The 15,431-nt window shown below is 43.1% G+C and overlaps 1 protein-coding gene across 2 annotated transcripts in view; it reads left to right on the top strand.

The window, feature by feature from the left end:
• LOC124716155 (pyrimidodiazepine synthase-like) overlaps window positions 1-15,431 on the top strand; it is a 134,334-nt gene that overhangs the window by 11,767 nt on the left and 107,136 nt on the right. The window contains exons 2-3 of one of the 2 annotated variants that reach the window (XM_047243151.1): window positions 3,552-3,883; window positions 10,489-10,621. The exons of the other annotated variant lie outside the window; for it this stretch is intronic. Of the exons in view, the coding sequence (XP_047099107.1) occupies window positions 3,552-3,883; window positions 10,489-10,621 (465 nt within the window). The remainder of the gene's footprint in view (window positions 1-3,551; window positions 3,884-10,488; window positions 10,622-15,431) is intronic. 2 annotated transcript variants of the gene reach the window in all.

Genomic DNA, 15,431 nt, shown 5'->3' with positions numbered 1-15,431 from the left:
AATAAACGCTTCCAATGAGCGTTCACCGCGATGTCGCCAAACACGGACGCGACCATCATGATGCTGTAAACAGAACCTGGATTCATCCGAAAAAATGACGTTTTGCCATTCGTGCACCCAGATTCGTCGTTGAGTACACCATCGCAAGCGCTCCTCTCTGTGATGCAGCGTCAAGGGTAACCGCAGCCATGGTCTCCGAGCTGATACTCCATGGTGCTGCAAACGTTGTCGAACAGTTCGTGCAGATGGTTGTTGTCTTGCAAACGTCCCCATCTGTTGAGTCAGGGATCTAGACGTGACTGCACGATCCGTTACAGCCATGCGGATAAGATGCCTGTCATCTCGACTGCTAGTGATACGAGGCCGTTGGGATCCAGCACGGCGTTCCGTATTACCCTCCTGATCCCACCGATTCCATATTCTGCTAACAGTCATTGGATCTCGAACAACGCGAGCAGCAATGTCGCGATACGATAAACAGCCATCGTGATAGGCTACAATCCGACCTTTATCATAGTCGGAAACATGATGGTACGCATTTCTCCTCCTTACACGAGGCATCACAACAACGTTTCACCAGGCGATGCCGGTCAACTGCTGTTTGTGCATGAGAAATCGGTTGGAAACTTTCCTCGTGTCAGTACGTTGTAGGTGTCGCCACCGTCGCCAACCTTGTGTGAATGCTCTGGAAAGTTAAATTTCGCGTCTGTAGCACGTCATCTTCGAGGTGTAGCAATTTTAATGGCCAGTAGTGTACTAACACGAATTCTTTACAGACGAATGGAAAAACTGCTAGAAGTTGATGGCACATTAGGACATGCCGTATATCGGAAACCAACACTCACAAATCTATATCTACATGCCAGTAGCTGCATCACCCTTCAATGACCATAGGTGTCCTTAAGACCTTAGTGCACAGGGCGCATTGTATATCCGATAAAAATAATTTGCAAGAAGATTTCACATGCCTCAAGAGAATTTTTAAAGCGAATGGATTTTCTCCGCAGCAAATTCGTAGAGCATTCAATACAAAACATAGGATGCAGGTATGTGATGTGGAAGAAAATGGTAATTCCTTCACATCAAGTGCGCTTTTGCCCTATGTGGGTGCTCTTCCCTCGAAGATGGGCCGTATTCTTGAGAAACACTGTGTTAAGATGTTCTTCTGGCCCCCAGGAGGATTGCAGCTTTACTAGACTCTGTAAAGGACGATTTACTGCTTCGTAAAGCGGGTGTGTATCAGATTCTCTGAGGAAACTGTGAGAAGTCATACACAGGTCAAACAACACGCACCGTTCATGAGAGATGTGTGGAGGATCGAAGATACACACGCTTATCACAACCAGACAAGTCAGCTGTGGCCGTACATTGTATTGATACAGGGCATTCCGTGAATTACACTGACGTGAAGATCTTAACATCCACCTCTTCGTTTTGGGTATCTGTCTTCAAGGAAGCTAAAGGGATTAGATTAGCTAATAATTTAATAAATAGAGATAATGGTTTTCCTTTGGACAAAGCATGGAATCTGGATCTTGGGGTAATTAAACCGTAGAGAAGTCGTCATGATATCACAGCCGCCGAACATACATCGATAAGCGTATTGAATGTCTGTACGCCTTCGCCACAGGCGGCGGCTCTAGTGTAAGCGTTTTTCCCTTTGCCGCCGTCGAGCATCTGTGACCCGCATGCGCAGTACCGCCGCGGTGGAGCATATACGGACGCGCTTGGCATCTTGTCATCAGTCTTTTGACTCACTCTGAGGATGGCCGGACGATACGCGGCCGAAATATCAGTGGAGGAAATTTTTTTTGGGCGGTTGCATGCTCGAAATTTGATGGGCTATTCATTACGACGCGAGAAGCTGAAGATGCACAAAAACTTTGAGGTTTGTCGATGACACTGTAATTCTGTCAGAGACAGCGAAGGACCTGGAAGAGCAGTTGAATGGAATGGACAGTGTCTTCAAAGGAGGATATAAGATGAACATTAACAAAAGCGAAACGAGTATAATGGAATGTAGTGGAATTAAATCGGGCGATTCTGAGGGAATTAGATTAGGAAATGAGACACTTATAATAGTAGACGAGTTTTGCTATTTTGGCAGCAAAATAACTGATGATGGTCGAAGTAGAGAGGATACAAACTGTAGACTGGCAATGGCAAGGAAAGCGTTTCTGAAGAAGAGAAATTTATTAACATCGAATGTAGAACTAAGTGTCAGGAAGTCGTTTCTGAAAGTATTTGTATGGAGTGTAGTCATGTATGGAAGTGAAACATGGACGATAAAGAGTTTCGACAAGGAGAGAGTAGAAGCTTTCTAAATGTGGTGCTACAGAAGAATGCTGAAGATTAGATGGGTAGATCACGTAACTAATGAGGAGGTACTGAATAGAATTGGGGAGAAGAGAAATTTGTGGCACGACTAGAAGAAGGGATCGGTTGGTAAGACAGGTTCTGAGGCTCTAAGAGATCACCAGTTTAGTACTGGAGGGAGCGTGGAGGGTAAAAATCGTAGAGGGAGATTAAGAGATGAATACGCGAAGTAGATTCAGAAGGATGTAGGTTGCAGTGAGTACTTGGAGATCAAGAAGCTTGCACCGGATAGATTGCGCGGAAAGCTGCATCAAACCAGTGTCTGGACTGAAGACACCACAACAAAACGACTGTTTCATAATTTGAAAGCTATTTTCACGAATACTTGGAAATGAAATTTTTTTCGATGTTACTTTACAAATGCAGTTGATGTTTTGTATTAGTTTCTTCTAGACTATAGGCAAAATGAATGCCTGGGCAGCTAGTATATTACATAATCAGTTTTTAATGTAACTGAAAACAAGTGTACTTAACGTGCTATTCCTGTAGCCGTATGACGCGATTTGAAGAAAATAATGCCGGAAGATCATCGTAACTGTGAAGAAACAGCATCAGCTGTGACAGACAGTAAAATCGTGTCTTTCATACGCCACTCAACAGCTATTGGTCACAATATACAGGACATTTATAAAAAAAAAAGAGACCCAGTTGTTAAGAAGCAACAGTAAATAGCTGACACGTACTTTAGGTATGGTTTTTACTCATTCTTATACAGCTTCGATACTCTGATGTAGGTGCAATTTATCGAACGATTCAATGAAATACGAGGAGTCTCGGCAGTCTGATACCCCTGCACTTTAGCCCTACAAGTCCTACTGCGTCTGTTAACTCTCCGCCAGGCTCGCCCCGAAGAGGGACAAAGTTAAGAGCGTGGACTGTGGGAGTAATCCAGTTTAAAAAATAAACTTAAATTTTTACCTAAACTCACCAGAGGTCAGACCTACAATAGCTTGAACCTCCCCTCCATACAGAAATTTACTAGATCCGATGCATCTCTGTGCCTCTCTACAGCGGGATGGCAGTCGGAGTTTGCACGGGCTGCACTTGATTCAGCACCACCAGCGGAAGGTTAAAATAAACAGCAGTTAGCGACATGTTCAGGAAAACCCACTGTGGCCCATAATGTGAAACACATATCAGAGCAACTGCAGCTGATTTGATTTGTGTGTCGGCAGGTGACCCGCAACCGCCCCCGGTGGAGGCGGGCAAGCTGCGACTCTACTCGATGCTGTACTGCCCGTACGCACAGCGGGCGCGGCTCGTCCTGGCTGCCAAGGGCGTTCCTTTCGAGATGGTGGACATCAACCTGAAGAACAAGCCGGAGTGGTACAGCAAAGTGCATCCGGAGACAAAAGTGCCCGCTCTAGAGATGGGTAGCGGCGAGGTGGTCGTCGAGTCGCTCGACATTTCAGACTATTTGGACCGAAAGTTTCCAGAACCACCACTGTGGTCTGCCGATCAGGATAAGAATCTTCACCACAAGCAGCTACTGGAGACGGTCGGGAAGGTTAGTCACTTTTACTGAAGGGAGCAGCCTAGTAAAACATAATGTGCGATTTTCCCATCTTACATTGAACTTTAACCTTTCCCGGGCAACGCTGATGACTTATCGGAGCACGCGCCAGAGGAAAAAAAAAAAAAAAGAATATCCCAAACGAAGCCTGAGTCGATGCGTAATTTGAGCTCCACCTGATCTTTCTCTTTTTGGTGGCCAAGTAAGACAAAGCATCAGTTTCATACACTATTTTAATGTTTTAGAAATTTCGCTATGCTTTCATCGCTGTAGTTTCGTGCATGTTCTGCGGTTAATTTTGGAAATCTGTAAAATTAATATAACGATGCGACATATGTAATTTCCCACATCTATTACTCACCAGGTACTTAATAACGCTAAATGTACAATGCAGATTCTTCTGCGGTACAAACGAGTTATTAAATCTTATGGCTCAATGTTATTTGTACAATAAATAAAAATTACAAATCGTATAACCTGCTTTAGTGTGTTTTCTGTATCTACATTTACATGAATACTCTGAAAATCACACGTAAAGGCCTGGCAGAGGGTTCAGCGAACTATGTTCAAAATAATTATCTATTATTCCACTATCGAAAATTGCGCGGAAAAAACGAACATCTTTGTCTTCCCCTGCATGCTCTGATTTTCCTTATATATTAATATGAAGATCATTTCTTCTTATTTAAGTCAACAAAATGTTTTTGCTTTCGGAGAAGAAAGTTGGTGATTCAAATTTTATGAGAAGATCCCGCCTCAAGCAGAAACCCATTTTTTTAATGATGTCCACCCCAAATCCTGTATCATGTCCGTGACACTGACTTCCCTATTTTTCGATAATATAAAACGTGCTGATCTTCTTCGAACTTTCTCGGCGTACTCCGTTAATCATATCCGGTAAATACCCAAGACCGCGCAGCAGTACTCGAAAAGAGGAAGCAAGAGCGTAGCGTGGGCAGTCTCTTTAGTAGACCTGTTGCATCTTCTGAGTGTCTTATCAATAAATCGCAGTCTTTGGTTCGCCTTCCCCACATCATATTCTGTGTGCTCTTTCCAATTTAAGTTCTTCGCGTCCGCAGCTCGTGGTCGTGCGGTAGCGTTCTCGCTTCCCGCCCCCGGGTTCCCGGGTTCGATTCCCGGTGGGGTCAGGGATTTTCTCTGCCTCGTGATGACTGGGTGTTGTGTGCTGTCCTTAGGTTAGTTAGGTTTAAGTAGTTCTAAGTTCTAGGGGACTGATGACCATAGCTGTTAAGTCCCATAGTGCTCAGAGCCATTTAAGCCATTTTTTTAAGTTGTTCGTAAATATAATTCCTAGGTATTTAGTTGAATTTACGGCCTTTAGATATAACTAATTTATCGTGTAACCGAAGTTTAACGGATTCCTTTTAGCAGTCAAGTGGTTGACATCACACTTTACATTACTTAGACTGAATTGCCTATTTTCGCACCAAACAGATATCTTTTTTAAATCGTTTTGCAATTTGTTTTGATCTTCTGGTGACTCTACTAGACGATAAACGATAGCATCATCTGTAAACAACCTAAGACGGCTGCCCATATTGTCTCCTTAATCGGTTATACGGATACCGAACCGCAGAGGGTCAACAATACTACCTTGAGGAACGCCAGAAATCACTTCCGTTTTGTTCGACGACTTTCCGTCAGTTACTACGGACTGTGGCCCCTCTGATAGGAAATCACGAATCCAGTCGCATAGTCGAGACGATAACGACGCAATTTGAATACAAGCCGCTTGTGAGGTACAGTTCTAGGAATCTGGAAATACAGAATCAATTTCACATCCATTGCCCATAGCACTCAACACTTCGTGTAAGTAAAAAGATACTTGTTTTTCACAAGAGCGATGTTTTCTAAATTCGTGTTGACTGTGTGTCAGTAGACTGTTCTCTTAGAGGTAATTCATAATGTAGCGTTCTCGCTTCCCACCCCCGGGTTCCCGGGTTCGATTCCCGTCGGGGCTAGGGATTTTCTCTGCCTCGTGATGACTGGGTGTTGAGTGATGTCCTTAGGTTAGTTGGGTTTAAGTAGTTCTAAGTTCTAGGGGACTGATGACCATAGATGTTAAGTCCAATAGTGCTCAGAGCCATTTGAACCATTAGCCAATTCATAATGTTCGAAAACATTTCATGTTACAAAACCCCGCTGCACATCGACGTTAATGATATGGCCTGTAATTTAGTGGATTCTAACCCATTTCTTGAATATTGGTATGACCTGCGCAACTTTCCAGACTTTAGGTACCCATCTTTCGTCGATCGAGCGGTTGTATATGATTGTTAAATATGGGGCTATTGCATCAGCATACTCTGAAAGGAACCTAACTGGTATAAAGTCTGGACCGGAAGATTTCCTTTTATTAAGTGATTTAAGTCACTTCACTACTCCGAGGTTATCTAGTTCCAAATTTTTTGTGTTGGTAGCTGTTCTTGATTCGAATTCAGGAATATTTACTTCGTCTTCTTTGGTTAAGGAATTTCAGAAGCCTGTGTTTAGTAACGCTGCTTTAGCAGCACTGTCATTGATAGTATTTCCATTGCTACCGAGCAGAGAGGCATTGGTTGTGTCTTGCCGCTAGCATACATCACATACGACCAGAATTTCTTTGGATTTTCTGCCGGGTTTCGAGACAAATTTTCGTTGAGTAAACTATTATAAGCACCTCGCATCGGAGTCCGCACTATATTTCATGGTTCTGTAAAAATGTCGTGTCCCAAGAGGGACAGACATGGGCACGTTGCTACCACACAGGGAGCTCATCTCTGTCGATCTTCTCGATGAGTGGAAGTGTGCATGGGCTGCTTGCAGTCTCCACCAGCTGTAGGAGACAAGCTAAAAAGTTGGTGCATAGTATGGAACTCGGTGAGGATTTCTTAAGGAAGCAGGGAAATAATTCTAAGTCCCTTGACTATTGAACATTGAAGGTTCCTCTGGCACTGCCACTTCCCATCAGTTGCCCATCTACTTGATCTAGCTCTATCTCCGTAGCGACGGCGGTGCCGAGGTATACGTATAGACCAAATTCAGATGTCAGTGACGAGCGACATAGACGCGGTGTCGACTGCTGAGTTCCAACCTGACCTGAGTATTGCTGGACCCCTATTTATATCACCAAAAGCTCGTCACGAGGAGGTTCCTCTAACCTGTGACACACGAGGCGGGTCACACAAGTACTCAGTACTTCTCCCCCCTGCTACGGCCACATCAGTTCTTCCTGCCGCTTGTGCAGCCCGTCCCTGAAGCTATTTGTGTAGCTGGCGCCTTGAGGTCGGCGGAAGCTGTAATCGCTTTCAACGCGCATCCTGGCAAGTGGCCGACTCCTAGCTCGGCTATAGCAAGAATTGTTCTTAACAGCTCTATTTGAGATATTCGATGAGATGGAGATTTGCGGCATCTCCCATCACTGGGGAAATTTCATAAGCTCTGTCCTCAGAGGTTATAAACTTTCTGTTCCTATCCCTAGTGCCATATAGATAGTCCTCCATTTGTTTCATTCCATCACAATTTACATACAGGTCATTGTACATGGATAATATTTACAAGGATACATTGCTCAACAATGACAATATTCTTTTTACATGAAATATCCTTTCCATTCATTGTCCATTGGTCGTAAAACACAACGGCATACCTTACTGGATGTACAGTTTCAAATTACATATCTTTTACCATATTTACATATTTCAGAAAAATTTGCTTTTGCCGTTATTATACTCTTTACTAATCTTAATGAGCTTACAAACCTTTACATTGCTATCTTTGCTAGATACGTAATTTTGGTGATTCCACTACTGAAGTCGCAGCTCTCCCCTCCGTTTGTGGCGTTTGACTCCGCTCTCTCCAACGTGCTAGTTTTGGAAAAGGCGAGAGTAGGATCGACTTTAATTCGTCTTCGTCGTCATATGAGTCAGAGGTATGCGTGTGAGCGTATCTAACTATTTCTCTAGGTGGGCTACTGTTCACAACAGTGTTTGTTACACAGCACCCTCTACTCATCTCATACAACCCTTTACCACACTTTTTGCAGCATTGTAATATGCACATAAACAGCAAATTATTACTAAAGTTACGCATCCTGAGTAACCCCACAGGGAATACGTAAACATCGACCATCCTCGGAAGGTGGTTCGTTGCTGATATTCAGTCTCATTTTGAAGATTTTTGGTTTTGTGCCCAGCTACATTCGTATCATCTAAATGTCTCACTATATCCTTCAGCAGCAAAACTACTTCGGACACCTTTTGTTTTTCATTTTCCATTTTACAACAGTCAATATCTACATTTAAGGTGGGTGCTATATCCTTTTTACTACTATTCCGACTGTAACATGATTTGCGCTCCATACGCCTTGCATTTACTCAAAAACTTCAGTTTCCCGGTCGTTCGCACAATGAGGTCTGCGATTGGTAGATCATTACTGTTAAGCCTTCGTCCTTCAGGATGACAAACAACCATTCGTTGTTCCGTAACTGCGTCCAGATACTTTTGTTCAGTATTATGTACTTCAGATAGCAATCTTTCGGTATCTCTCGGACGAGTTGCAGCATGCGGGCTTCGAACCTCTTACGATCATAAGTAGATATTAATACATATTTGGTGCTTCGTAGTTACAGATTTACAGGGTAAATTATCCTGGACAGTGCGTGTACTGCTGTTTTGCTTCATCAGTCACTGAGAAAGCTTTTCCTGAAGCTATATACCGTCTCTTAGTATTAACAAACTCTGCGGAGAGTGGCCACATCTTGTACAATTTAAAGTCATTACTATCAACTAGAGGTACATTTAACACATAACGAAAAGTACTGCCAGCTGGAAAAACATCTAAATCTTTTATTGTTGTTGTTGTGGTCTTCAATCCAGAGACTGGTTTGATGCAACTATCCATGCTACTCTATCCTGTGCAAGCTCCTTCATCTCCCAGTACCTACTGCAACCTAAATCCTTCTGAATCTGTTATTGTATTCATCTCTTGGTCTCCCTCTACGATTTTTGCCCTCCACGCTGCCCTCCAATACTAAATTGGTGATCCCTTGATGCCTCAGAACGTGTCCTACCAACCGATCCCTTCTTCTAGTGAAGTTGTGCCACAAACTTCTCTTCTCCCCAATCCTATTCAACACCTCCTCATTAGTTATGTGATCTACCCATCTAATCCTAAATCTTTTATCCGCAACAATAAACTTTGGTCCTCGGTGAGTTCAGTCGGAAATTTGTTATCTTTTAGTTCAACATTAATTAATTCTAGATAATTTACCACTTGCACAGGATTTACTAAGTGTCGTTCGAAGAGACTCTTCTTTGTGTTCACAACTGCTGCTATTAAAAGGTCATATGATTTCAAGAAGCCAAAAGTGAAACATACAGCCGTGCATTGCCACTGCAAGCTCTCTCTGTCCTGTCAGAGACGCATCTCCTCATAGTATTCTGATAGTACAGCTAAAGACACACAGATGCTTCCACTGCAACCTGTCTAACATTCGACAATACGTTCTTCGCGTTTGCTTTTATTTATCACACTCTGCTGAAATTCCAGTCTGTTCTTTTAATACGACAAGCTCGGAATGCATATATATAAATCATTCATTGTCTCGTTGAAGCTCGATGGCTAGGTTATACATATGGATCCAAAATTGCCCTCAGATCCACGTCAATGAAGTATTCAAACTAACTGTGCTTTGGCTTTTATGGTGGAGAATGGCAATTTTGGAAGCACTCAGATTTGTGTCAGCAGCCACCTTCTTTAAGATATTAATTGTGCCCATCTTTCAGACTGGCAGTATAAGATTCAGCACCGGACATTTAATATAAGAGCTAACTATTGTCTACTTGTTGAATAACGGAATACGTTCACAATGAACGGAGGGAGTAGATACTTCATCTGCCGTGGATAAATTCGCAGTCTGGCACCCTCTGCAATGAGGAAGTTGACATATTAGCGAAGGTAGTTGCATCTGTCGGCACTGTCCTTGATTTGAAATCACGTGTACTGGCTACTTAAGTGATCTCAATACCCACGGAAACTATCAGTAGCAAGAGATGTGGCATATACCCTAACAAAGGAACGGTGGTTATTATGCAGCGTTACAACCTCAAAGTCTTACAAGGCCAAGGTTCACAACGACACGTTTAGACTGATCAGTGACTTCCACAATCACTCGACAACACCTCAACCACGTCTTTTCTCCATAATCAACACTTACGGTTCTCTTGCATGTGAGTGTGATTCTCAGTTGGAAGCCGATGTAAACGTATTGTTTTCGTGTCCCAAATTGGACTGTGAAAGATGCGAATTTTTGAAGACATTGATAATTATGAGATACCAACTCCTACAATCAGAGTCTTCTCTTTTGTTTAGTAAAGATATTTGCCTTCATAAAGTGACTGCTAACTTTCTTGAGAGTGTAGGGAAAGTCTTTAAGTTGTAATAGTACTCATATTTTAATTTGTATGTATCAAATGATTAAATTTAGAAAATGATTGTTTCAATTGTTTGTTATTTGTTGTAACAGCAGTCTTGTCTGATGTCATCTGTTATTGTAAACACCCACCCGTTGTGCTCTGACGTATGCTTCATATTGCAGGCGTTCCCATTGTACAAGAAGTTCTTCAGTGCCATCACTTCACAGGAGCTGGATGAGACAGTGTCCTCTATGGCGGCTGTCATACAGCCCTTGGAGAATGAGCTCTCAAAGACAGGATCCAAATTCTTCGGAGGTAAGGCATATCGGCTCTCATCCGAGTCTAAGTAGTTAATATGTTGGTAAAGTAGTTATTCCTCACAGTGACTGTGACGATAATACGTGATATCATACGCAAAAACCGCTCAAAAACTAAGGTGCAAAAGAGCAGCAGGAATGCGGTGAGCGTTGGAGATCAAATATGCGTACCGGCCGTTACTCAGAATGTGCCCAGTGGGGGCCACGCACCCTTCCTAAGGGATGACCTCTTTCTAAGCCGCACCCATGCCTAAAAGGATCATCGTGAGTGCGTGGTCACAAAAGGCCAATGATGTTTGCGATTTACAGCATTCGACGCCGCCCCCCCCCCTCCCCCCCAATATTGTCTACCATCCATCCGCAATATTAGCTGCTAATGACCCCCTACCTAACAGATCAAAACGAAAATTTCTGTTCCGACACTGACAATGTTGAGTGTTTATGGAAAAAGTTCAAGGCAATCGTAAAATGCGTTTTAGACAGGTACGTGCCGAGTAAAACTGTGAGGGGCGGGAAAAACCCGCCGTGGTTCAACAACAAAGTTAGGAAACTACTGCGAAAGCAAAGAGAGCTTCACTCCAACAAGTTTAAACGCAGCCAAAACCTCTCAGGCAAACAGAAGCTAAACGATGTCAAAGTTAGCGTAAGGAGGGCTGTGCGTGAAGCGTTCAGTGAATTCGAAAGTAAAATTCTATGTACCGACTTGACAGAAAATCCTAGGAAGTTCTGGTCTTACGTTAAATCAGTAAGTGGCTCGAAACAGCATATCCAGACACTCCGGGATGATGATGGCATTGAAACAGAGGATGACACGCATAAAGCTGAAATACTAAACACCTTTTTCCAAAGCTGTTTCACAGAGGAAGACCGCACTACAGTACCTTCTCTAAATCCTCGCACAAACGAAAAAATGGCTGACATCGAAATAAATGTCCAAGGTATGAAAAGCAACTGGAATCACTCAACAGAGGAAAGTCCACTGGACCTGACGGGATACCAATTCGATTCTACACAGAGTACGCGAAAGAACTTGCCCCCCTTCTAACAGCCGTGTACCGCAAGTCTCTAGAGGAACGGAAGGTCCCAAATGATTGGAAAAGAGCACAGGTAGTCCCAGTCTTCAAGAAGGGTCGTCGAGCAGATGCGCAAAACTATAGACCTATATCTCTGACGTTGATCTGTTGTAGAATTTTAGAACATGTTTTTTGCTCGCGTATCATGTCATTTCTGGAAACCCAGAATCTACTCTCTAGGAATCAACATGGATTCCGGAAACAGCGATCGTGTGGGACGCAACTTGCTTTATTTGTTCATGGGACCCAGATAATATTAGATACAGGCTCCCAGGTAGATGCTATTTTCCTTGACTTCCGGAAGGCGTTCGATACAGTTCCGTATTGTCGCCTGATAAACAAAGTTAAGAGCCTACGGAATATCAGACCAGCTGTGTGGCTGGATTGAGTAGTTTTTACAAACAGAACACAGCATGTTGTTATCAATAGAGACGTCTACAGACGTTAAAGTAACGTCTGGCGTGCCACAGGGGAGTGTTATGGGACCGTTGCTTTTCACAATGTATATAAATGACCTAGTAGACAGTGTCGGAAGGTCCATGCGGCTTTTCGCGGATGATGCTGTAGTATACAGAGAAGTTGCAGCATTAGAAAATTGTATCGAAATGCAGGAAGATCTGCAGCGGATAGGCACTTGGTGCAGGGAGTGGCAATTGACCCTTAACATAGACAAGTGTAATGTATTGCGAATACATAGAAAGAAGGATCCTTTATTGTATGATTATATGATAGCGGAACAAACACTGGTAGCAATTACTTCTGTAAAATATCTGGGAGTATGCGTGCGGAACGATTTGAAGTGGAATGATCATATAAAATTAATTGTTGGTAAGGCGGGTACCAGGTCGAGATTCATTGGGAGAGTCCTTAGAAAATGTAGTCCATCAACAAAGGAGGTGGCTTACAAAACACTCGTTCGACCTATACTTGAGTATTGCTCATCAGTGTGGGATACGTACGAGATCGGGTTGATGGAGGAGATAGAGAAGAACCAAAGAATAGCGGCGCGTTTCGTCACAGGGTTATTTGGTAACCGTGATAGCGTTACGGACATGTTTAGCAAACTCAAGTGGCAGACTCTGCAAGAGAGGCGCTCTGCATCGCGGTGTAGCTTGCTCGCCAGGTTTCGAGAGGGTGCGTTTCTGGATGAGGTATCGAATATATTGCTTCCCCCTACTTATACCTTCCGAGGAGATCACGAATGTAAAATTAGAGAGATTCGAGTGCGCACGGAGGCTTTCCGACAGTCGTTCTTCCCGCGAACCATACGCGAATGGAACAGAAAAGAGAGGTAATGTCAGTGGCACGTAAAGTGCCCTCCGCCACACACCGTTGGGTGGCTTGCGGAGTATAAATGTAGATGTAGATGTAGAACAGGGGACGGAACTGGTGGTATCCAATGGTGAACACAGCATGAGGCTACGGAGCGTAGACGGACTGTTTAGTCAAACAGTAACTCACAACAGTGATATAGTGATAGTGGCACTGAAATAAAGCAGAGTAATGGCAACGATAAAAAAAGAAAACAGCCTTATATCTCCAACAACAGCTGCCGAAGTTAAGATGTTGTCAGATAGGAAACCAAGAATTTCGCAGAGTGAGAAAGAAGTGGCAGTCGAAATATTAGCGTATCCGCAAGAAGAGTCAGTGAAATGTGTGGTATCGTATACGTTCGACTGTGCAGACAATGTACATGAGGAGTACAGCGGCGACGGTAACTGCTTAACAAGTGAAAGTAATACTGAAACGGTGTCCAGCCATGTAGTCCATGTAGTTAATCATCCTGTTCGGACAGGGAGCCGCAAATCCCGTCTCCAGTGAAGCGTAGTAAAGGGCATCGTTGTCCAAATAGCGGGTACTAAACATAATTACGTGCATGTAAGATCATCCGCAGCGCAGTCGATAAACAAGTATGAACAGATTTCGAACATATTGGCCATGTAGTGCAAAAGAAAAACTACGGATATTCAACGGAGGAGAAGGCGTACTTGTTATAAAAACTGGTGTTTGCTCGTTTCAAGGACGCTCGATACAATTTCCAGGCTATCCATGATAATGACCTACTGCGTTATGCACATCAAAGTGCACGCGACATAGATTACAGTGATTTGAAGGGGAGCGGTGGATGGTTGCATAATTTACAACAGTACTGCAGAACAAAGCATCAACTTCACGATGCACAAAAAACTACGGAATGATGAAATAAACAAATGTATCCCATTATTGAGTAAGGAATTTGTTTTCGTCTCCGACCAGTCGGGATTTGAAGAGGAAGTGCAAGGAAATAAAAGGAATCCTGCAAGTTGGAGGTACCAAAGGAGTTGTATCAAGATCAATTAACATCAGTGCCATAACGCATTCCTATATAATTATGCCGAAAGTTAATCTGGATGGTAATTTGGCTAGAAAATTATTAACTGTGCTGCGAGAAGTTGTAAGTGCTCTACCCCCTACAATTCTTCTCGTGTGCGTGTTCGTGTAAGAATGTCAGGGAATGCTTACGTCAGCAAGCAAGAATGGGAAAATGGGCGCAAGAGAACTACAACTATCGTATGAGAACTGCTTTTGGCCAATAGCTGGACAAAATACCTCGATTTTGCTTCATTCCTGGTCTGCGTATAAAAATCATACTCCTTTAGAGCAAAATATCCCTCCTGAAAAGTGTGTGACGTTGCAGTTCATGTCATCTGGAACCACTGGACAAATTCAGGCTCAGGATGTTGGTCATTTCCATGCCTATGAAACATATTATCGTACTATCTCCAGCTACATCTTAAAGGATAGCCAGTTTCACGATAAGCTCCACGACAGACTGTTCCACATTCGGTTGCGTGCCATCACATCCCATCGGTTCTCATCATCCCATTACACCAATATGGTTCTTCGTGTTTTCTTTAAGAGTGGATACCTAGATGAATTTCCTGCACGGATTGTAACCCCCAAGAAGTTAAGAAGTTCGCCTTTGATTTTGAAGGTGTGAACCTTTGTGATTACTGTTATGCGCGATTTTTCGTTCGGTGTTATGGTGCACGTTAATTGTTTGTTTTGATAATACGTACATCCCATAAAAGTTTGATCTCTGCCCCTCTCGGACACTCATTTTCTGTCGCTCTTCTGATACCCGTGATGAGTCAGTAGCAGATAATATTTTTCCTACCGTAACTGTTAACACAACATTTTTACGTGAGACTTAGTAAAGATTTAAGTTACGACTTCACATTCAAGAGGTTCGTTGTATGCCATGCTCTCGTCTCTAGGCCGCACTACACTTCCTAAGCCACACCCTCCTTTCTACGCCATGCCTCCCTTCCCCTCCGCTCCCCTCTCTTCCAGTCATATCCCATTAGTTTACTGGCCATTGAAACAGAACAGGCAGCCACAGCCCCTTAAGTTACGAGCCTTCCACCCAGTACGTATCCCCGGAGCTGCCATCTTGGCTATGTTCAAAAGCATTTGACCGATATTAATTTTGTGTACGTTGCCGCGATTTTCAAAAGAATCCGAAAGATATGAATTATTTATCAAACATACATGAATGTAACATATAGTATTTCCACTTTTAGATGTCTGTATTATTTATCAAAAATATGGAAGTTTCGTCAACAGCACAAAATGCTTATGTCAACTGTCTGGTGTAATTCCACGTCTAAAATGTCAGTAAAAATACTTGGAATTCGTCAGGAAAACACACACACGCACGCACGCACACACACACACACACAAACGCACGCGCTC

The sequence above is a fragment of the Schistocerca piceifrons genome, chromosome 1, assembly GCF_021461385.2.
Source record: "Schistocerca piceifrons isolate TAMUIC-IGC-003096 chromosome 1, iqSchPice1.1, whole genome shotgun sequence".
Taxonomy (NCBI): domain Eukaryota; kingdom Metazoa; phylum Arthropoda; class Insecta; order Orthoptera; family Acrididae; genus Schistocerca; species Schistocerca piceifrons.
This window is presented reverse-complemented; position numbering and strand designations above follow the sequence as displayed.